This window comes from Neolamprologus multifasciatus, chromosome 1, assembly GCF_963576455.1.
Source record: "Neolamprologus multifasciatus chromosome 1, fNeoMul1.2, whole genome shotgun sequence".
In the NCBI taxonomy this organism is placed as follows: Eukaryota; Metazoa; Chordata; class Actinopteri; order Cichliformes; family Cichlidae; genus Neolamprologus; species Neolamprologus multifasciatus.
In genome coordinates, this window is record NC_140439.1 from 7,785,615 (window position 1) to 7,808,117 (window position 22,503).

Consider the following 22,503-nt stretch of genomic DNA (forward strand, 5'->3'; position numbering starts at 1 on the left):
CCTATAGCATACAACTTCTGGAACATGAAAAATAGATCAGTATGAAATGGCTGACCTAGTGCTCGGCTGAGTGTACCTTCCCTGTGTTACCCTGCCCTGCCCAGAGACAACCTCTCCCGCTGGGGCTGACAAGAGTTCGCTGGTGGGGCTGAGGACAGGGGACAGGAAAGGACAGAATCGAGTAAAAGTACAGAGTTTACAGCTAGAGAGTAAGAAAAATAAAAGCTACAGGACAAAAGCAGGGCAGCACTAACTTTAATATTTCACAGCATTGGAAATAATGTTTAATTGCGGGAATATAGCATCTTAATCTCCTGAACTGTCCTAGAGCCTATTTACGTTCTACATTAGATGTTCAGGGTTTTTCTGAGTCTATTCAAGGTAATTAAATTAATTGATTAATAGTAGCAAAAACTACAGTCTTTATTTACCAAGTGTGTTGGCAATCTTCTCACTGAGGTTGTGTCCTTGTGCATCTCTGGACCACTTTCACCACAGTTAGTATTATGAGAATGACACAATGGATGCATTGTGTTCAATGTCACTGCTCAGCTTCGAACTATCCAGATATGCACAAGGGCAGGAAAAGGAGAAAGATAGATCCTTCGCATTTAAATTGGGTATGTTTACTTATTTATCTATATTTTAATTTCTTTTTGCAGGGAGAGTCACTGCAATTGGTGACCACATTGTGCATAGCTCGAGTGTTTCACAGCGACGTGTTAAAGCCAGGCTGTTGGTCACTTTCATATATCCTTGGATTTGATGGAATGTTCCAAACACGTATAACATGGAAAGAATATTCAATCACATGTATGGGCAAGTTTGTACTTCGTGATTAGGATGTAAGATTTATTGTAGCAAGGCTGATGAAGTTTATAATGAAAACCTCAACTTCGCTACACCTAAAGACTCTTCAAGGTTAGGCGATTTCAGCTGCACCTAATGCTTGATGCAGTACGGGGAGAGTAATGTCACCTGTCTGGGCAAAAAAAAAGAAGATATAGTTGTGTTTTTTCTGAGTTTGGCCTCATGTTTTCCTACTGCCACAGTGACGGCAACAGTCCTGCTGTTTCACTTGCACGCAGTAAATGATAGCTGACTGTATAAAGGATGTCGCCACCAATTGAGAGCAAATTTGTTTCCAGACACACACATGCAGCTCGCGCCTCTGCCGCCAACACTGGCATTTAATTGCACTTGATATTTAAGCGCTGGAGCAGATCACATTACAAGTGGCTCTTCCTCCTCCTGTGCTGGCGGCATATTCCATTATACGCTCCTCATTTCCCTAGCTGCCCTTCAGATTGTGTTGAATGTCAGCTGCTCGGGGCATCAGCATTCTGTATCAATTATAAGTTTTGAGTTGGCTACAGTGAATCAGGAGCTGATAGCATCATGGCAGATTGGGTTGGGAAGAAGGGCAAGCTCACAGGTGGGTGAGCGAAGACAGACTACACTCACCTCCAGATAAACGAGAACAGATACTGTGGACGTGGGGAGAGGCGTTAATGAGAAATATGATGCAGAAAATAGAAGAGGTGGTTACTGTGTACCCAAATAAGTTGTAAAATTATTAGTCATCTCTAAATAGCCTCTATCAAGCACGAAATTGGCGCTCATAATTTTTAGCCCATAATTTACCTCTGTAGTAATTGACATCACTGCTAACCATTTTAGATTACAGTCCTGCCCTTCACGCAGACATTATCGGATTAGTTTCAATAATAACGCCGTCAAATACAGTACAAATACGATTGCAACCTTTTTGCGGCTAGGAATGTTGCACTGAATTTTGTCACAGTCGGCTACCAGTTGGTAAATGGACTGATTCTTATATAGCGCTTTTCTACTCTCCCGGAGTACTCAAAGCGCTCTATACAACATGCCTCATTCACCCAATCACACCCATTCTCACAAGCACTTTATCTATACTTAGTGCTTTCTAACGACATTCATACACATTCATACTCCGATGACCAGTTGTTGTGGCAACCAGTTTTGACTGCAAAACACAGGTCGCCTGGTGGAAGGCAGTCGTTTTCCAAGCAAATGCAGTCCTGCTCAGAAACCTGTGATCACTGTCCGATACACTGGAGACAATTGCAAGCTAGTTTATAACCACAAACAGATTGCCCAAACGTTGCAGTCAATCCAAGTCACCGATGTGCGAAACCGTGCTTTTCAATAGGGGCCTCGTTTCAAGTTTTAGAAAATGATTCGACAATTCTAAAAGCATGGTTGGCAGTGACCTGTGTCATTGGACAGCATATCACCTTGAATCACCAGATTATCACAAAGACACTGCATGTAATTACTAACTGGACCTCATTTGGTTGCAAACTGAATGAAGTCAGTTGATGTTTTGCCACAGTGAAGTCGCATCGAAGATGGGAACTGACTGTGAGTGGACACAAATCTGGTCCCTGTCTTTGAAGCAACCATTTCAGAGGCAACAATTACAAATTCATTGCACACATGGCAATAATTTTGATCATATCACAGTCTTGGCCACTATTTAGTGTGACTGTAACATAAAGTGAGGAAAAATACAGATGCTGCTGCTAGGCTAAGATTAGCTTTCAGAAGTTAGCTTTTATGAAGAGATAAATGTTTATATATTAGCTTCTGTATTGTGTAGGAATATTTTTTTCCCTCTATCAAGCGTAATTCTTATAATATGTTGCAGTTGCTCACAGAGTTTTGTGAGTATCTGCAACATATTATTCACATGCATGGGTCACTAGTGGGTTTTGATGCTCCAACTGCACATGACTGCTTATGATGCATCTTTTGCTGTATAGTTTTGAAAGCTGGCCGTGCTGCAGCTGGTAGAGCGCATGACAGGCGTGGATGTTGTCAGAAACAGATTTGGTGTCTCTTGTGTGGATGGTGTGTTCCTAAAGTTGGTTGTCAGCATCTTGTCTTAAAAGAAGCCCTGCAGTGTACAGAAGGAAAATATCCATTAGATTGAGCTGTCATGAGGACAGGAGCGCCTCTTATTTGTCACATAGTTTGGTTTGTGTTGGTGATCTAGTCACAGCTGTTGCAGTTAAGATGTTTTTTCAAAATGGTAAATTTCTCAAAACTTTTTCTTTCTCAAAAATCTTTTTTTCAACAGATGCCAAAAAAAAAGATCATTTATGGAGAGGTATTGGGTAACTGGTTTAAACATTCAGTAAAACAGAGAGATTCCTCAGAAAAAACACAAAAATAAACTAATTACTGTTACGACCCGGCTCTGCTAGGCGACAGAGGATGTAACATAAATGAGCCCAGAGACAGGAGGGATAGATAAAAGAAAAACATAAGGTTTATTACCACAACTGAAAACCGTTAGTGAAACAACTCACTAGGCAATAGGGTGATTTAAACGAACATAACAAACAACTCATATATTCAAATAACACTAATAACACCAGTAGAACACTACTCATCTAAACATCTCATAGGCAGTTACTCAACACAAAGGTTGCAAAGGGCAGCAGTACAAAGGCAAAGGCAGGAGGGACAGTCTACACCGGGGGTGGGCAACTCCAGGCCTCGAGGGCCGGTGTCCTGCAGGTTTTAGATGTGTTCTTGATTCAACACAGGTGATTCAAATGGCTAAATGACCTCCTCAACATGTCTTGAAGTTCTCAAGAGGCCTGGTAATAAACTAATCATTTGATTCAGGTGTGCTGACCCAGGGTGAGATCTAAAACCTGCAGGACACCGGCCCTTGGGGCCTGGAGTTGCCCACCCCTGATCTACACAGTCTGTTCGCATCAACAAGTCCCCCTCCAAATGAAGAATCCTCAGCCTTTTATACTCTCAGGTAAATGCAGGCAGCCGCGTCATTGGTCCGTCGTGTTCAAGGCTCCTGCAGCAGCCAATGGTGTGTGTGGTCTGGCACACTCTGATCTGCATGAAGTTGTGCGGGCATAGGTCCCTGGCCAGCCAATCACCCGTGAGTCCTGGAACACTTTGATTTCAATAGAGGAAGGTGGGGCCACCTGAGGCCAGGGGCTGTAACATAAAGCTTGAGCCATCACCTCTGTATGTATGCACTGGTGTGCTCAGTCAAAGACATAGATAGATGGACGGAATTAGTGTGACGATAAAAACTGGTTACTAAAGTCACACTGAGATTAGCATTTCTACCATCATCATCTTGGTTGTAAAAATACGGATGTGACAAAGAAGGTTGAATCTGACAGTGAAACTTCATGCTCATTGGCTAAAGACTTGTGATTGACAGTCTGCCAGCCAATTAGTGTACATTTTCATACCACAGACAATCCTCTATTTTGACAACAAACTCAATAAGGCAGCATTTACAAACAAGGTCAAGTCAGACTTCTATAGGATAGCGATCGCCATCTGGTCGCCAGCAGATGGAGAACAGGTTTAAGGCACTTTTGCACTGTCGTTGTTTTTCCAACCCAGAAGCTATGTCTATAGTCAATGTAATGGAGCTTCATTAGCTAATGATCTGTGGCCTGTGTAACCAAGATTTATAAATGCAACCTGTTCTATTACAGCTTATGTTGTTTTAATTATTTCTGTTGAAGATTCTTTATGCTTGGACAGTGTTTGTTTTATTTGTTTCTTGAGGTTGCAATTAAATGACTTCAATAAGAAGAAAGAGGCCAACGTTGCTTCTCAGGAATTAGAGCCACCATGAACATAATGAAATAAGAGACCACACATTAACATTCTGAAGTTGTTTAGATGTATGCACTGTGTTTTTGGTATAAACCAATTTGTTTGATGTCAGCACCAGTGGTGGAGGTAGTGTATTTAACCATGTGATAATCAAATACTGTATATAAAAGATTAGCATTTTGGCTGCTAAAATCCAGTGAGCTATAACAAAAACATCCACTTTACAGTTATTTTGAAATTGTAACTGTAAAGATTAAAAACATTTTTTGTACAAGCCTGGAGTCATGTTTGGTGCTGGTTAGGGTGAAGATGAACATTTTAAGGTTCTGGATGTGAACTTGATTCAGATTTTGTGGGTCATGTGCTGAACATATAGGCTGTGAAGTTTCAGACGAGTGAAGCGAAACAAAGACTTATTCATGCGCCCTGAGGGACATGCGTGTGTGCTTGGAACGTAAAGTGGTTTATCTGGAGGATTTGACCTCTCCTCCTCTTCCTCTGTCCTCCAGCTGCTCTCTGCTGTCAGGTGGAACCAGAGGGGCTGGCCTTAATTATGGGGAAGAGGTTGAATGTGACACTGATGCAGGACATGGCAATAGCGTCTCCAAGGCCAGGGCCGAACAGGACATGCCTCAGTCCCTGTTGCCACATCCTGAGACAATGAGAGCTATTGCAAACCATCTGCTGCCATTGCCCTCCCAACAGTCCTGGGCACATGGACAAGTAGTCCTGAGTGTGCGTGTGTGTGAAAGCTGCTTCTTCCAACCTCCTCCTCTGCCGCTCTACCGTCACTTTAATATTTCTCCCGCTGGGGCCCACATGCTGACACATCTACCTTTGAGGAAAATGGGGCACAGCAGCAGCGGGGAAAGTAAAAACATTTACAAACTCAATTAAAATTGCAGGAGTCTGTGAAGAATCCTCTGAAAAAAACGCCTCAATTTCTAAAATATATTTGTTGTACTTGGTGGAAGAGGGTGGGGGTTCTATCATGACATGATTGTTGTCTGCTTAATATAGCAACTCAGTGTTCATGCTGTCATTCCCATTTGAGGTCGACTGGCTGAATCTGTATTTCTTTAAATTAAAACTCTTTCTCCAAATAATAAATTAAAATATTAAAACACACTTATTATAAACTCTTATTCCATCCACATCTTGATTCAATTATGTACAATTTCATGCTAAGAACGAAAGAGCCTAATCGTTCAAGCAAAAATATTCACTTTCCCAAGTTTATCCCCCCGAGGCTTTTTTGTGGCTTTGCTGGCATCCTGCAGGCGTGAAGTAAAAATCTTTTATTTTATTTTGTGTTGAACAGCAGCATGGATGGAACTGCATTTAAACAGGCCGTAATTAACCACTTATTAATATGCTCAACTTGCTTGTAAACTGTTGCCTATTTACATATCGAGAACACAAAGAGTTACAGTAGATTTCATTTGTGTCTGTGGTGAATTGTCATCCAGTATTCAGTCGTTCTTTGGCTCTGCTGTGGTATTCGTTAGTGGAATCCCTCGTAAAAGCAAATGTGGCAGCTAAAGCGATACAGAGAGAACACTTCATCAGCTAGTCACGACCTTGGTGTGTTTGCAGTTTTGTGACAGACACGTATAAGACAGACAAAATCATCAGACTAGTCTTTGTCACTATTGTCAATCAGTTCCAGGGACCTTAAAAAATATTTTGATGAGTTGAAGTGTTAATATGAAGTGTTAATACGTCTATATTTAATACAATGTATTCAAACTCATACAACTTGAAATAACATGATTTAGGATCAGATGATCTATAAAGGTGACTGTGAATAACAAGCAAGAAGGAAAAAGTTTTTTTTAAAAAAATCATACTGACAAAAAACCAACAACATCATTATTATTGATCTCTGGCTCTCTTCAACAGTGTGTCGTTTGTCCTGCCTCCCTCCCCCTTCCCTCAACTGGGTGTGGCAGATGGCCGCCCCTCCCTGAGCCTTGTTCTTCTAGAGGTTTCTTCCTGCTAAAAGGCAGTTTTTTTTCCCTTGCCACTGTTACCAAGTGCTTACTCATAGGGGGTCATCTGCTGGGGTTTTCTCTCCATATATGATCTAATATCTCTCTATTTGGGATTTGGTGCGTATAAATAGATTGAATTGAATTAACGTTGATCATAAGGCAGCTAAATATAAGTTTGTTTGCCTTCTGATTTGTGGTCAAGTAGCAGATTTCTTCTGCTGTGCCGTGGACTTGCATCACACTGCTGTCTCAGAAAACACTCTTCATGGTGGCTAAAGTAGTCATATTAGCAGGTCTTTCCAGAGTGAATGGAGCAGGTTTAGCCATGTGATCTTGTGAGGCAAACAAAGGTTGGCAGGTAATGGACGATGCTGGTCCTTGATCTATTGCAGCTAATGGTGTCACACTTGTAACTGTGGCTTTATTTAACCACTCTGGATAAACTGTGCAATGTTAGATAGCTATTTGACTTTTAACTAGTTTAGAAAGAAGGGAAACCTAAACCATTTTAGTTTTTTTTCTCAACAGCCATTTAAGCCAATTAAAAAATGTCACAGAAAATACCAGTGTCGTTTCTAACTTCAGACTGCGAAAGCGTCCTACAGCTTACCCCAGCCTCTTAATGTGATCAAAGGTACAAATACACCTCAGAAGCAGACCACAGAGTGTGCTGGGGCTTGCAATTGAACTGCACTAGTTCAATTATGAACCTGGCACAAGGCAGCAAATATAGCACACACATGGCACCACTGTGCATGTGCTTTACATACTGACTCATCTACAGGTCAGATCTAATAAACGGATCTGACCTGCAGAGGAGCCAGTGTGTTGTTTATGCTATTTTCATATTGTGTAATAAAAAGAAAATTACTTCCTGTATTCACCTGTTGTAACAGTTTTTGTGCCATCAGTCACCTTGGATTAAGCTAACATGTTTAATGTTGTGAGCTTACCACTGCCAATTCTACCAATTATAATATCCTTGTATACTTTTATAGAAGGAGTGCATAACAATGTGAAAATAAGCTCTAATGAATGCCGTTATTTTTCTGCTGAAGAGATATTTAAATGTAAACATGTTTAGTGAAGGCATGGCATTTTGCTTCAGTGACTGTTAACTTTATCCATTGCAAACATGGTGAGTTACTGGGAGTCAGAGGAGATTCTAGGTTGAAAATTTACAGGGGCTCAGCTCCCAATCAGTGTTATGCATACCGTGCCTTGTAATTAATATTAAGGAAATGTTTGCAAGTTTGCTGGTCTCTAGACTAGCTAAAGAAAAAATTGGAAAAAATTTGGCCAAAATGCCAATTTGGTCCAGTTTTATTCAAATTTTGCTGCTTTATTTTTCCTCACGTGACAGTTCCACTGACCAGTCTAACAGGCTGCTGCATAATAGGCAGTGCTTTTAATGTCATGTTCACTTTTTCAAGTTCAGAGGTCAAGTTTTCTGAAAGTCTTATGAACGCGACATTTGTACTTTAAATTCACCAAGTTCAATAAATCAATCTGATCACCACCCAAGCAAGAATCGTATAAGTAAGACAAGACAAATTTTTCCATTTTAATGTGAAATATTTGATCTTATTTTATCTTAACTCTTCACATGATTGCATTTGATCTAAAATGGACTGTGGAATTCATCAATATCTCATCACGGTAACTTGTGATGTAGTCTGTGATCACTTTTGCAGTAAATTAGTTTTTTTCCTTCTTGCTCAGATCGCCCACACAAGTTCAAACTAACTTGTAAACAACATCTACATCTACAACTAATCACATAAGTAATTTTCTAACACCTACCACCACTTTCATCAAATTAAAAGTGAACTTGAGATTAAAAATAATATGAAAATAAACTTAATTTAATGTCTATGTATACTTGCACCCGTGTTATGTGTATTATATCAGCGGTGGCTTCATGTAGCAGCAGCCTCTGGATGAGAATAGCAGTGAAGCTAATTAAGCTCTCCCACACTGCATTGTCAAATATTTATACCCTGATATCAGCTCGCCTGTCAAATGATTACTGCCTGCCACTGGTGAAGGCACAACAAGTGCAGTGTTTTATCTTCAGTGTCTCACAGTCTCACAGTGTCTTCCTGTATCTTTTTTCATCTTTGTATTTTTTTCTTGTCCAGGTTTTTGTCTATATTTTCACTTGCACTTGTGTGAATGTCTGTTTTTATTCCTGTTTGGATGCGTCATTCTGTCGCTCTGCAACTTCTTTGTCATTTTTCATGAAATGCAGAAATTCTCAATAGAATAGAATAGAATATCCCTTTATTGTCATTGTACATGTACAACGAAATAGCGAATGCTCCACACCAGCTGTACCGGAATAGCATATAAATGGTAGACAGCAGGAATAAGTAGCAAACAGGAGAAATATATACAAACAAGAGGGATATACAAAAACAAGAAAAATGTATGCAAAAATAAGAGGAAGGCACACATTAGAGAACAAGTGGGAAAGTGCTTGGAAGTAATGCAAAGGAAAGGCTTGGTATGAATATAGTCCGTATGCGAGTGACCTATTGCCACTCAGACCAGGTTAGTGAGGTGAGTGGGCAGGGGTGGGGTGATAATGTTTATTGACAGTCCAAATGGCCAAGGGGAAGAAGCTGTTTGTGAGTGTTTTTGTTGATTCTTGATCCCTTTGTACTTTGTTTTTCTATCTATAAGGTGAACAGCAGTTGCAAGCAGTGTTTTATAGAAGGGCAAGCAGAGCCGATGACCATTCTTTTATTTATTCTGCAGAATCAGAATCAGAATACTTTATTGATCCCTAGGGGAAATGATTTAATGCTCACCTCGTCATCTACATTATCACCTTTCTACACTTGCTTCCTCCAGTCTGCACCTCTTCAACCTGCCTGTTTAAATTATCTGGACATGACAGGAATAGATGTCTCCTCTCCATCATCGAGACTTTTCGTGTTAACATGCTAAAGGAGTTCTTAAAGTCATCTTCACACTACACTATAATTCCTCTACAGCATACATGCTTGCCAGGGTTATCAACTAAGACAAATCCATCAATAAACAATACATATTACAGAGCAATTTGCTCACATGGTCAGATTATCCAACGCCAGAGGGGAGATGGACATGTCCATGAAAATGAAATTATAGGTTGCAACCACAACATGGGAAGGCAACAGTTTGAAATGTAGGAAAGAGAGAGTGCTTTTCTTTGAGCATGTTTTAACGAATGCATTTTTATATTATACTGCAAGCACTACCGTCCTTGCTTGCCATCTTGAAACTTCACTGGTGAATAGGGAGTAGATCAAAGGCTGTAGCAGCAAAAGGTGATCTTGTTTGACTGATATCAGTTTAAAAAAATTCACATTATTCCTTTGATCAACCAAGTCTACTACAATGCACTTTGCAGTTTACCTGGTACAATAGTTGTTACATTTTTGTACTGACTGCATTTGTAAATATTTACCTTATCTTATTGTAGCTGGGGCACATTCTGTGTGTACTTATGAAGAAACCTGGTGTCCTTATAAGAAAAAATGCTGTCCATGTCTCCACCAAGTATTAGGCATAGTTTAACTATGGTCATTTGGCCTCCTTGTGCCTATCTAGCAATGTTCTGTAAGTTTTAAAAACATTACAGGATAAAGTGTATCATTTTGCAATATTCCCAAATTGGCTGCAGGTAATGTATAGTATAGTAATATTATAGCCAATGCTGCTGTAAAGCATCCCACAATGGTAGGTGTGTTATATGTCATTGCTTTACTTTTTCCCTTGTTTAAAGCATGTAACCATTGCAATCCAAGTTGTTGTGTGGTATATATGCTCTGTGTGCATATACTGGTTATACATATCTCTGGTTAAACCTAAGCATGATTTTTTTCCACTTAGTAGTTGTTAGTAGTCACTTTACTTGCTGAATCAGTATGCTGTACTCATGCATATGTGCTAATGAGATGGTTCTCTAACCAGGAACATTGATCTCATTTAGATGATCTTTGCACATTAAATAGACATCACTTGACAGTAGTGCTTGCTTTGTCTTAGGAGCAACATTTTCAGATTGGTTTACACACGTGGTAGCTCAGAAAACCATTGCATTGCTTTTTTTAACCGGTTGTTTTTGGAATTATCTATAAATTATTGCTTTAGGTTGCAAGACATAGTTTTGACTTGTATGCTGTTTTTTATTATGGCACATTTATTACATATAAGAATATTGGGCTTTAGAGGAAAAACAAGTACCCATGGCCAATTTAAAAACAGCAGACAACTTTACATGCATTGCATTGGTCTACAGGACCAAATAAATAAATACAAATAAATAAATGTAACGCCAGGAACATATACTACACGCAGCTCTTGTCACAATTTTCTGTGTTTACCTCTTACCTTCTAATACCATCTCCATACACAGCAGCATCTGCACCACTCCCCACTAATGATCGTATCACTATGACTACATTTTGTGTCTGTCCGTTCAGATATGTGCCTGCTCAACAAAATGATGTTTCCATACAACTAAAGTGCATTCTTATTCTCAAGAGCATTGTATTTTGAGGGAAACATATTTCCTGTACAACAAAACAGCTTTCAATACACACCGATAAACTGGATTGTATTTTCTTTTTTTTTGTGAGGAAAATCTACTTCCCTCAACACAAAAGACCTAACAATTCAAAAGACTGACAAATTCCCTCTCAGTAGGTTGACTTGGGAAGTCATGGCACAAAATTGCAACAAGTGATGCCAACAAGAAATCATTATTAGTTTTGTTTTTCCACTTTCATGCTGTTTTTGATGTTTTCACATTTCATTTCAACTCAGTGTTTGGTTAGGTTTAGATAACAAAGCAACTTGGTTAGTTTTTGGAAAAGATCATCGTTTTGGCTGAAATACATGATTTCCTAATCTTAACCTCATGAGAAGTTTGTCCTTCATTTTCTGTTTTACCAAACCGACGAATCCTACCCAGCTACTGATTTGGTGAGCATCGGCAGCAGAGGTCAGCCACAATCAAATGGGTTTACCTGCATAACAAAATAATATCTTCAAGTAAAAATTGTTTTATACGAGTTGGTGATGATGATATGAAGTTTACAGAGATTTGGTTTGGAATCATCAAATGTAGAATTTTGTTTCTTTATCATATGAAAAATTATCATTTAAATTCTGCGTTTTTCAAGCTTTTTCAGTTTATATTTCCTAAAAAGATAACAAAAAGTTAATATTATAGATATTTCTACTTCTACTACTTTCTACTTTCTACAGACTGGAGTGTGCAAGCAAGCGTTTTTTACCTGCTTTGCAGCTATTTTTTCTACACATCCACAAATATCTGTTTATTTTTTAAATGTTGTTATAGGTTTTTTGTTTTTTGGGTTGTTGTTTTTTTACATAAAATATAAGACCTATGATTATGAGAAAATATTTGTAGTGACATGAATGCATTCTTTAGAGCATATATGTATAATGCTCACTTGGCTATGATTGCATTTTTTGTCTGTATGTTATGTGTGTAGTTGATGACTTCATAACGTGAAGAGAAAGTATTAGGGAACAGCTTTATTAGGTGGCAACACGTCAGTATAAATTCCTACTTTTTCACTATAGCTTCCTTTCTGCAGATCTTAGGCAGTCTTCTTTATAATTTTTTCAGCATCTCTTCTTTGCTCTTATTGTATTGTTCTGGAATTTCACTGATACATTTAAGTCTAATCAATTAGCTTACAGGTAAGCTTTTCGTGAGGTGGCTAGGATGAAAACTTCCAGCACGAAGAAATGTATTCTGATCAGCAGGTTTGGAGTACAGAGAGGTGGACAGATATTTGTCTTTTTTTGTTACTTTTATGTCAAGGACGTTAATGTCTTTAGTGCTGTAATTAAGGATAAAACGTAAGCCTACAAAATAAACTCCAGTAACATAGCAACTGATCCCTTCCAGAGTAAAAATACATCATCTATATGTTTTCCAAGACATAATAAGTAGTAGAAAAGGGTTATTTTGCTGGTCATACTGGTGCCATTTTTTCCCATTGCAGTGCCAGAAATTTGGAGATATGGTATGTCGTTAAAAAAGAAATAATTCCTCTTTAGAACAAAAGTAGCCAGGTTATAAAGAAAGAGGTAGATGGTGATTTTGTAGGTTTAGTGTCAAGAAAATGTCCCACAGACTCAAGGCCTTGCTCCTGGGTAATATTAGTATACAAAGATTCAATATCTAACATGCTCAATATGATATCTGCATCAGTTGGTGGGAGGTATTTGAGAGAAAGCCAAAAGTGAGTTTTATGTTTTATGTGACTGACTTCCTCCCCGGAATTGAGATAGAGTCTATGGACAGTTCAGTGGATCTTTTCTTTTTTCCCCAGCATGTGCGATTGAATTTGGATCTCTTCTGGATGGGGGTTCCAAGAGAGGAAACTCTATTTTGTCCAAAAAAATAGGATGTTTAGAGTGGTTGGGGAGCTTTTTCTTGTTCGTAGTAGTTGAAGGAAGTCTTTGACCTGGATGTGCAGTTTTGTGCAGACTATAAAGACAGTAAACTGTATGTTTTACTTAATTAAATGCTAGATTAAAAATACATGTTTTTTTTTTATATTCAGTAAACTAATAGTTAATAGCAAAGAATATTTTCCTGTTACAGATGCACTTACTGGGTGAGCATTGTTTGATTGCTGGATGGACCCAATCTGTCATCATAAACATCAAAAGGCTACCACAGTGGATTGTTTGTCCCCTGTGATATATACAGCACAACTCTCTGCTTCAACAAAGTAAATTCTGTGTTCCTTTTTTGATTTGACTTGCAATAAAAAAAGACTTCAGCTGTGCGGTAATCTGTTAAACTGCGAGGGAAGGCACACACTGTGCTGCCTCCTACTGATGGAGATATGGATTTATATCAGTTAGCGGGCACCCAGGTGTACTTTTCTGAGCTTTGCAGTAAGTGTACCTGTGAGAACATCCTGCACGCGCACACACAGCACCTGTCATCTAGGTAAACTGTTCTGCTCTGTCTGACAGAAGAGAAGGACTCTGTCACAGTTTCAGTTTTCACTGTGTCTGTCTAAAAGTTTGTCAGTGTGCAGCTCAATGAGTGGCAGCTTCTTGTTGGTGCTGCAGAATGACAGACAGATGAAAGCACCTTTCTCACACCATTTCCTTCTTTTGATAGAGAACCTTTCCATTCAGTTCTCCTTCTCACGAGCTGTTCCCTGCCAGACAATGCAAACAGCATGTTCCTGGACAAGCTCTAATCGGCTCAGCCAGAGCGCTTCCTGCTCTGTGCATCTTCTAGAAGGACAAGGGCTTCTGTGATAAGGGCTGCCGTTCTCTAAAGGTGCTCTAATTAAATGCACCGGTAGTTTTGACACCCACAGGAGACGGGCAGCATCAGAAAGGTGCAGTCCTGCGCTGCATGTTGATTGTTGTTTTGTGTGTTTGGTTTGTTTGCGCCACAAAGAGATAACAGGTTTTAGTCATTGAATTCAGCCACCTGAGGTCTCTGCATGGCCCCTTTGAGGAAAATAATTTCAGTCCATGGTGAAAGATGACGATGCAGGTCTTTTCAAGTTTGTGCTGCTGGTCTAAGTTCCTGCTGCAGAAAGGAAAAATGGAGCATATTGGGAGATATTCAGGCTCGCTTTCCTCCTTCACAAGTTGAAGTTGTGGAAAGCAATGCAAGACTCAATTATCGTAGTGCATAATTGCTGTCTGAGATTATGTTTTTTCCTTCAGAGGAGGCCATTTTCGTGCCATTTATACTTACAGTGTGAAATATATTGCTCACACAGGGATAAATGTCCATCACGGTAATGAAAGAGAAGGCTTTTTTCTTATCGTTGTATTCTTGTGCTGAGTTTTCATATCCGAAATGCATTACATTATTCTATGCTGCCCGTCTGTCACTCGACACACAATAAAAAGTAAATGTCCCCGGGAAAAAGTAGAGAAAAAGAAAGTTACATTTCAGACAGCATCAACTAAAGCTGAACAACAACATGCCATCACTCAAGCTGAGCGTATCTAAATCAGTGAGCAATGTAATGGATCTGTGTTGGCACCATGTAGACATGACCCCAGCTCATAAATATTCAGATTATTGCGCAATAGACTAACAAAGTAGCAAAAATGAAGGTTCTGAGTTCAACTAAACTTTTCTTGTGGTTCAGAAGCACATTATTCAAAGTGCTGCAATACAGGAGAGACACGCTTCTCTGTATTTGCAAATTGGTGTCAGTAACTGCTGATGCTCTGCAGTCTGCTGCGCATACTGTATGTGGGTGCAACAACTTGTATTTGTAAGCTACACAACAGTTGAATGGTAAAGTCTGATTCAGAATGATGTTTCTGCTTAAACGAGGGACAGAACTTAATCTGTAACATGAAACGGCTTTTATTTAAAGTACAAATGGGCATGCACACAGGGAGAGATTGGCAGCTGTTGAAGAAATGACTCCAAGGCCTGTCTTTCAGTTTGCTGTGGTGGTGTATTTATTAAGAATAGTCACAAAGGAGTGGGTGTAAGTAGATGAAGCAAGCCAGAGACATCTGGCTATTGAATGCTATTTATGCAGAAGATTACAGCAGGAGTAACTGAGATTGGTGGAAGGGTTGATAATTATTCTATAATTATAAAGCACAAAAGGTAAGACACTAAAGAGTCTGGTCACTGGCCATGTGTTACCAGGCTCCAGCAACAGCAACAAAGATTAGTGTTAAAGAAAGTGAATGGTCATGGGAACAGGGATCACACTCCAGGAGATGGGGAGCTTCCTGGTGGGCTGCAGGGACTATTCATATTAACAACTTCATATTTATTGCAACACAATGAAGCCATGTCTGTCTTAACTGTATTTAACATGGCAAATTGCTTTACACATGTCAAGGGCTCAACCTGTCTAAGGTAACACTAGCTTTTGTGTGGAATTATTGTCTGAGTTGAGGGCAATTTTCTTTCTTATGGCACAACAAGCAGATCTTGATCTGGACCTGCACAGAGGCAAAACGGATGATGATCCTCTCATCCAACTGTGAGTAACAAGCCAGCAAGCAAGTGAGCTGGCCTCCAAACTGTTGGCATAACTTGAGAGTTTTAATCTTAGTCCTGATTTACGCTATGCATGACTGAGAAAAGTCATCACCTTGCTGCTATATGAATACAGGCGGTACTGTTTGCACTCTTGTATTTGCTTAAGCTGGAAACTGTTGCTGTGATTTTGATGTATTTGATGTCATTGATTGCAGCTACGTGCTGTGCAGTGACTGACACTTGCACACAAGCATAATAATTTCTGTAAAAGTGCCTATTATTGGAAACCCTTATTTTCTCACTGTGAAAATAAACAAGAAAAATGCTTAGCTGTTTACACCAAGTGCATCACAGAAAAAATAAACAAAACATCCCATTTAATGTTTGAGCATATGTCTGTGTGCGGAAAGCAAAGCCCCGTGCAAGTCTCAGTTATCATGGTGTGTAATTGCAGACTGAGATTTAGTCGGTGTGGAAGAGAATAGATTGAGGATGAGAGAAAGGTCAAAGAACGGGGGAATGCAGATGTAGGTGTGTTATTGTGTAAGAAGGCAACCTGCTGAGACAGTGATGAGAGTTTATCTAGAAGGATGATGATTTCAAGGAAGGAAGGAAACAGTTCTTATTAAGTTATTTAAAAAAGAGCTCTCAGCTCTTGCTCTTAAGTTGATGACATGAATTAGTGGTGACATGAATAATCTGAACTGTAACTTGGATCTGTGGATATATTCATGTCGATATTACACTGCTAACCATGTCTGGAGATGATTGTTGCTGATCTATAGAGCTAAACTGGCAAAATTGAGATAAAATGGCATGTGTCAAAACACAATAATATAATTTTATTACATTTATATACTTTATTATTTACTTATTGAGTTACTGATACGATTTTTCCTTTTGCTGTATTTGCTCTTAAATTCTGTTTCTGTGGTAAAATGTTTATTATTAATTTCTTCTTTTTGGACTCAATATTTTTTGATTTTCTTTTAAGACAAAAAACCTCAAAAACAACAGTAAAAAAAACCTGAAATAAAGCTGTAAGAGCTGGAAAAAGGGTAACCTCTTATTCAAGAGGCTTTTTCAGTTTTATACAAAAGGTTGAGAGACCCAGGTGTTTGACCTTAGCGGAGGTTGTCCCCTTTGGAGTTGGTCGATGACCTGATAGTGCGAGTCATTAAATGAGCCAAGGTGTGAAAAAACGCGTTGCTCATCACTATTACCCAGGCTTAAGGGTTGAAGCCACTGTGAGGCCTCCCCAGAGCTTATAATGTGGCCTATTCAACAGAAGATCAACAGAGCAAAAAGTGTGAATGTGAGGCTGAAATACCCAAGAAAGGTTCTCAAGATGTCTGATAGCTGGTCTTGTAAGCCACCACCTCTGTTCAAAGATGGTCGTTCGCAGTGGACATAGATGGCCTCTTTTAGTCCTCTTTCAACCCTTACAAGTCTTCTCAGGGCAAAATGTGAACATTGACTTTCTTAAGAGTGCAGGTGTGCAGCTGAGTCTTGTCCTGTTGCATTGGCTCTATTTTGTGGAGTGTGTTTGGTTTCTCCTCTGTAGAGATCCAAGCACTCTTCACTACACTAGCCACCTCACCACTACTTTTTTTAAATCTATTTGGTTGGATATAAAGTACACTGGGATAAAAGGGTTGGAGAAAATTCTCTAGATTTTCTCTGGCAAAGCTTCAACACAAAACATGACAACATTGTTCCATTTGTCATTCTGTTTCACGCTAGCTAGTGCCATCTGAAATAAAGCATAAACACAAAACAACTGCTCACAATAGGAACGGTTAACCCTCCATTCGCATCAAAAGACAGGAAAGTAGGAAATACAAATGAAATGATACATAGACTTCTTTTTCACACGACTGTAATAGCACAAAGTTCATATGTGAGCTGAGCTACATGACATAAAGGACACAGTGTAAACAACGTACAGATTCAAATACAAAACATATACATATAGTGGTGTCTGCCTTTGAAAACATACTTTTTGAATGAGAACTGAGAACACCCTTTCTTCTTCTGCAGGAAGAGTAAGAGAGTAAGTAGCAGCCAGGCGCTGATAATCAAATGCACTTGGTTAGCTGATCATCAGCATTGCCACCTTTTAAAGAAAGAGATATTTTGGTAGTTTGGAGGGTTCAGGTGTGTGTTTACATAATGCCACAATCAGAAGTGCACATTCACCCCAAGGTCAGACTGTGCAATGTTCACATAAACTGCAAAAAAACCCAAAAAAAAAACACAATCTACATCTCAGGCTCTACAGAGCTCAGTTAGCATGTTAAATGTTAAAGCTCTCTATACACCTTATATCATGGTGGCAGAGGGGTGGTGATTTGGGACCTAGACACTTTGCAGTCGTTGAGTTGACTTAATGAGCTCCTTTAGATCCTAGAGTTGAATGTAAGGTGATTTTTTTCCGACGGCTAATGCTTGGTTGAAACTCGGTCACATGCCAGCATAATGATCACAAACATGGAAGCAACTCTGCAAAAGAATGGCTGAAAAAGACAAGGATGTGCTGCAATGGCCCAAAGTCCAGGCTCAACCCAACTGAAATGATACAACTGAACCTTCGAGTGAGCTGTGCATAAATCAATGTCCCCAAACCTCAATGAACTGAAGCAACGTTGTGAAAAAGAGTGGGTCAAAATTGCGTCACAATGATGTGAGAGACTGATAGTCATGCTGAAAACGATTACTTCCTTCTATTGCTACAAGTTATTGAATCATGGGGTATGCTTCGTTTTTCACAGGAGTTTATAGACTTCTTTGAAAACATTATTTTTCAGACGACTGTAATAGGGCAAGGTTCAAATGTGAGATGAACCACATGACACTGTCTAATACAGTGTTTTTCACCCAAATACCCCATTTATAAGTTGAACTTAGGTTGTGAATTGTTTGATATAAAGAGTTTTTCCATATAAGCTGTATTACTGCTTAGCTAAACAGTGATCTGGATTAAAAGAACAATACCTGAGAAGCCCTTTCATCCTTTGCAACCCATTTAACTGAACTCTATCCCTCTTTAAAAATGTAAGGCCTAGTGCTGAGTGATAGTCAGTGTGCAAACCTGAAAATTAAATTGAGTAACAATTCAAAGTTTGCTGGATGTAAAACATTGGAAAAACATTCACCGGTGAAGACACACACAAGGGCACTTTCTCCACCAAGCAAGTCTCACATTTGCTGACAGTCACTTTTGAAGTCAAAGGGACTTATCTCAAAATTTATTTCCATCTCTGTTTCATTCAGAGGCTATAGCAGCAGTTTCATCTCATGGACTTCAAACAGAGAAAATAAAATTGACTGATCAGCTGCAGTGGCTGAGTCCTATAAGCTTGCATTTACAGACACCTTCAGTAATGCATTCACACAATCTGTGAGTATCTGGGTAAAGGAAATAAAGGAGTTTCCATCAACGAGAAACAATATTGTTGTAACATAGAAAGCTGTTTCCATTGACCCCTACAGTAAGAGGTGATGAATGTACTAGTGCGCACACATATACAGACGACAGCAAAAGAACAAGGTTCTTCTCTCTTTCTGTCTCACAGCATCCAAGCACACATCACCCTCATTTTTACCCATCTCTCTCCCAGACACACACAAGTACACAAAAAAGAAATGAGTTAACGTAAACAAGCACGCGCACACTCATGCATGCAGTCCTATCCTGCCTTATTTTTAGCTGTTCCCCTACCCAGCCCTGACCTACATCACAGCATGAATAAAGCAGCAGAGAGATGAAGAAAGTGAGCTCATATTGGGAAGGGGAAGGGTGGAGGTGGGGTGTGGTGTCTGTGGCAGAGAGATGGGGGTGTGGGGAGGGAGAAGAGAGGCAGAGAGAAACACACACACACATACACTCTGGCAAAAAAACGAACAGAAAAACGAACCGCCTCTCCTCCATCCCCCCGCCGTGAAATGACAGTTTCAGTTCTGTCAGCAGACCTCACCTGCAACAATGCTCCCAGAGGAGGCAGCAGAGGGCGAATACACACACAGACTTTTCCAAACACAGGAGATGCAGACAGAAAAGTCTTGCCATGGCCTCAGGCTTGACACCAGAGGGTCGTCTTGCTTTAAGCGGAAGCGAAACAAAAGCAGCGAGTGCTCGACTTTGACTTATTGAGTCTCCGTGTCGGCTGTCATCAACCTTTGAACAACAGTTTGGCACCTTTTGCCAATAAAGGTTAATCAAATGAGTAAGCTTTTTAGGCGGAGCAGTGCTTCAGTACAAGATGAAAATTAGATTCGGGTGCTGTCGCTCAAATAAGTTCCATGTTTTTGATGCAGGAGATCAATGCTTTTTTTTTTAACACCGAAGGCCGGCGAGCCTTTGTATGCCTGAATACATGATCGGCCTCTCTTTGTGGAATTTAACACTCCTACTGTGCACTCTCCAAGGATGAAACTCACCGAGAAAAAACCTTATGGGTGTTGCATGTAAGGCAATTACATACTTCATACGCATTCATTCTATTGTAAGGGGAAAGTGTGAGCTGAACACCTCGAGGCTGGAATGTATTTATCCAAGGAGAGGATATGGAAATGCTGTCCTCACGCTCTCCTTCCCTTAAGTGGTGGAAAGGCCTGTTAGCCTCGGGAAACCGGTTCTCTTCTGCTCACATCCGCATAAATACTCGGCACTGTACAAACGCACGCGCGCGAATTTAGGGCGCCCTTCTGCATAACGCCTCCCTTGTGTGTTTCCAATCCCATTTCATCAGCAGTCATCCAGCTCTGCTAATGCTTCCCCAAGCTCCATGTTTTAGTGCTCATACGATGTCTTTCAAGCTACATTAGGAGGAGAGAGCCTGTGTGTATGAAGAGAAGACGTAATATATCATGATATTAGCTCCACATAATAGATGTCAGCGAAGATGCTGTACTCCCTGCTCTCCTCTGTCCTCTTCAGTTGATATGTCCTTATCTCATCAGCCTTTTCCTTTCCTTTCTCCTCCTTGTTGAGATTGCTTCTGGTGTGCTCGATTCACAGTCAGTTGTCACGCTCTCTCTCTCTCCATTGTACTGGGCATGACCATTCCATTTAAACCATAAAAGCAATACTTAAATTTAAGCGTCTTTGTTTGTCTGAGTTTTTTGGTGGGTGCAGTTTTGGTTGTGCACAACTCTAATTAATAACTTGTGCATCAAGATGGGGCTCGAACACCTTTCCTTTGGGAGGTGATTAAAAGCAATTTACTTGTTAGTTCCAAAAGGAGTAGGTGTGTCTTTAAAGAAGCCTATAGAATTATTAACCCACTGCATATTCTCTCTTTGTCCTCAGATATTGATGAGTGCGCGACGCAGATGCACTACTGCCAGTCCAACACGGTGTGCGTCAACCTGCCCGGCAGCCATCGCTGTGACTGTCTACCAGGCTTCACCAGAGTGGACGAGTACTCTTGCACCGGTGCGTCTGCATGCATGGAAATATGTCACTGACTCACATTAAGGATTGTCATCAAAACTGACCAGTAGTGTACCGGTGTTTAATGACTTCATAATTTCTGAGTTATAAGGAAAGTTTTTTGCTTTAGAAATTAAAGCATCTTTGCAATTGACTTGTTGAGCACGGATCAAACAAGAGTTATCCAGGGTGTAATGTGCGATGGCACTGGAGCTAGCTGACAGCTTTCCTTTGGCTTGTGAGACAAAAGAAAAACAATCACCTGACCTGTAGCGAATAGCAAGCTGTAAGTGGTTATGACTACTTTCTTTCATTTATTGCAGTCTTGCCAATGTGATCAGTGGCAATGTTGTGTGGTCTGTTGGCTTTGTTAATTGAAAATTCGGATAGATTGCCCTGAATGTTTGCACAGGCATTCTAAGTAACCAGAGGATGAAGCCAGGAAATTCCCCTAATCATGCAACTTTCTCTTAGCACCACAAGCAGGCAGGCATTTTGGTTTACAGTGTCAGCAACTTATGGATAACTGATCATCCTGAGAGTATTCAGTGCAGTTCTTTACGACCAGATATATGCAAATATATCTCTCTCAAGATACGCCTTACTTTCAGTCTTAACTAGATATTGTATTTAGTGCAAATCCGTATGTATGCTAATACACTCAGTGCTAATCATTTCCACCCACCCCAGTTACACCCCTGGCTGTAATACTGGCTGACTTGTGGTATGCTAGGTTTACCTAATGAGTAGAGTCCCATACACTCCTGTGCTAAAATGCACCATTGTAAAAAGCATGTTTACAGCCAGGTACAGACTATCCTCTGTTGATCGTTTCCCAGTTTATAACAACAACAGTGGGGATGTTTAGTTGTTTTATTTTGTTTTTCTAATTCATCCATAAATTCCTCACCATCTACTTGGATGTCACTTTGATTGGCAGATGTCCCGACACAGACAGCTGAGTGTTGTCTGCTAGGCCTCACCTCCGGTAATTGGACTCACTGAACTGCATCTATTCTGTGTCTGTGCTGTGTGTTCCTTTCTGGGAAGTTAAATTATATGACAAATAATATGACCTGCTGTTTAATTTGGCCAATCCCAAAAAGTGATGGAAATTCTGGCATTTAACTAGCATGTTACTCTGGACTAAGAATAATCCTTTAATCCTTTAATTGTCCCACAAGGGGAAATTTGGTTGTAACAGCAGCCAAAAAGACACATATACAAACAAAGAGTACACAGGCCACAGAACAGAAACATACACAATTTTCCTATATATTTACATTAAGGACAATGGTTACTATATACAGAGTACTGTACAGTTATTAAATTAAATAAAAAATAACTACAGATAAGAGGCAAACCATGTTGTAGTGCGAATCGGTTGATTAAATTATTGCAGTTAC

At 39.8% G+C, this 22,503-nt stretch overlaps 1 protein-coding gene across 2 annotated transcripts in view; it reads left to right on the forward strand.

Moving 5' to 3' along the window:
- Positions 1–22,503, forward strand: part of LOC146525257 (protein kinase C-binding protein NELL1-like) — a 788,406-nt gene that overhangs the window by 162,908 nt on the left and 602,995 nt on the right. For both annotated transcript variants that reach the window (XR_014876049.1, XM_085172545.1), the window contains exon 13: positions 20,975–21,100. Coding sequence is in view for 1 of the 2 variants with exons in the window: in XM_085172545.1 (XP_085028671.1) it covers positions 20,975–21,100 (126 nt within the window). In the remaining variant the exon portion in view is untranslated. The remainder of the gene's footprint in view (positions 1–20,974; positions 21,101–22,503) is intronic.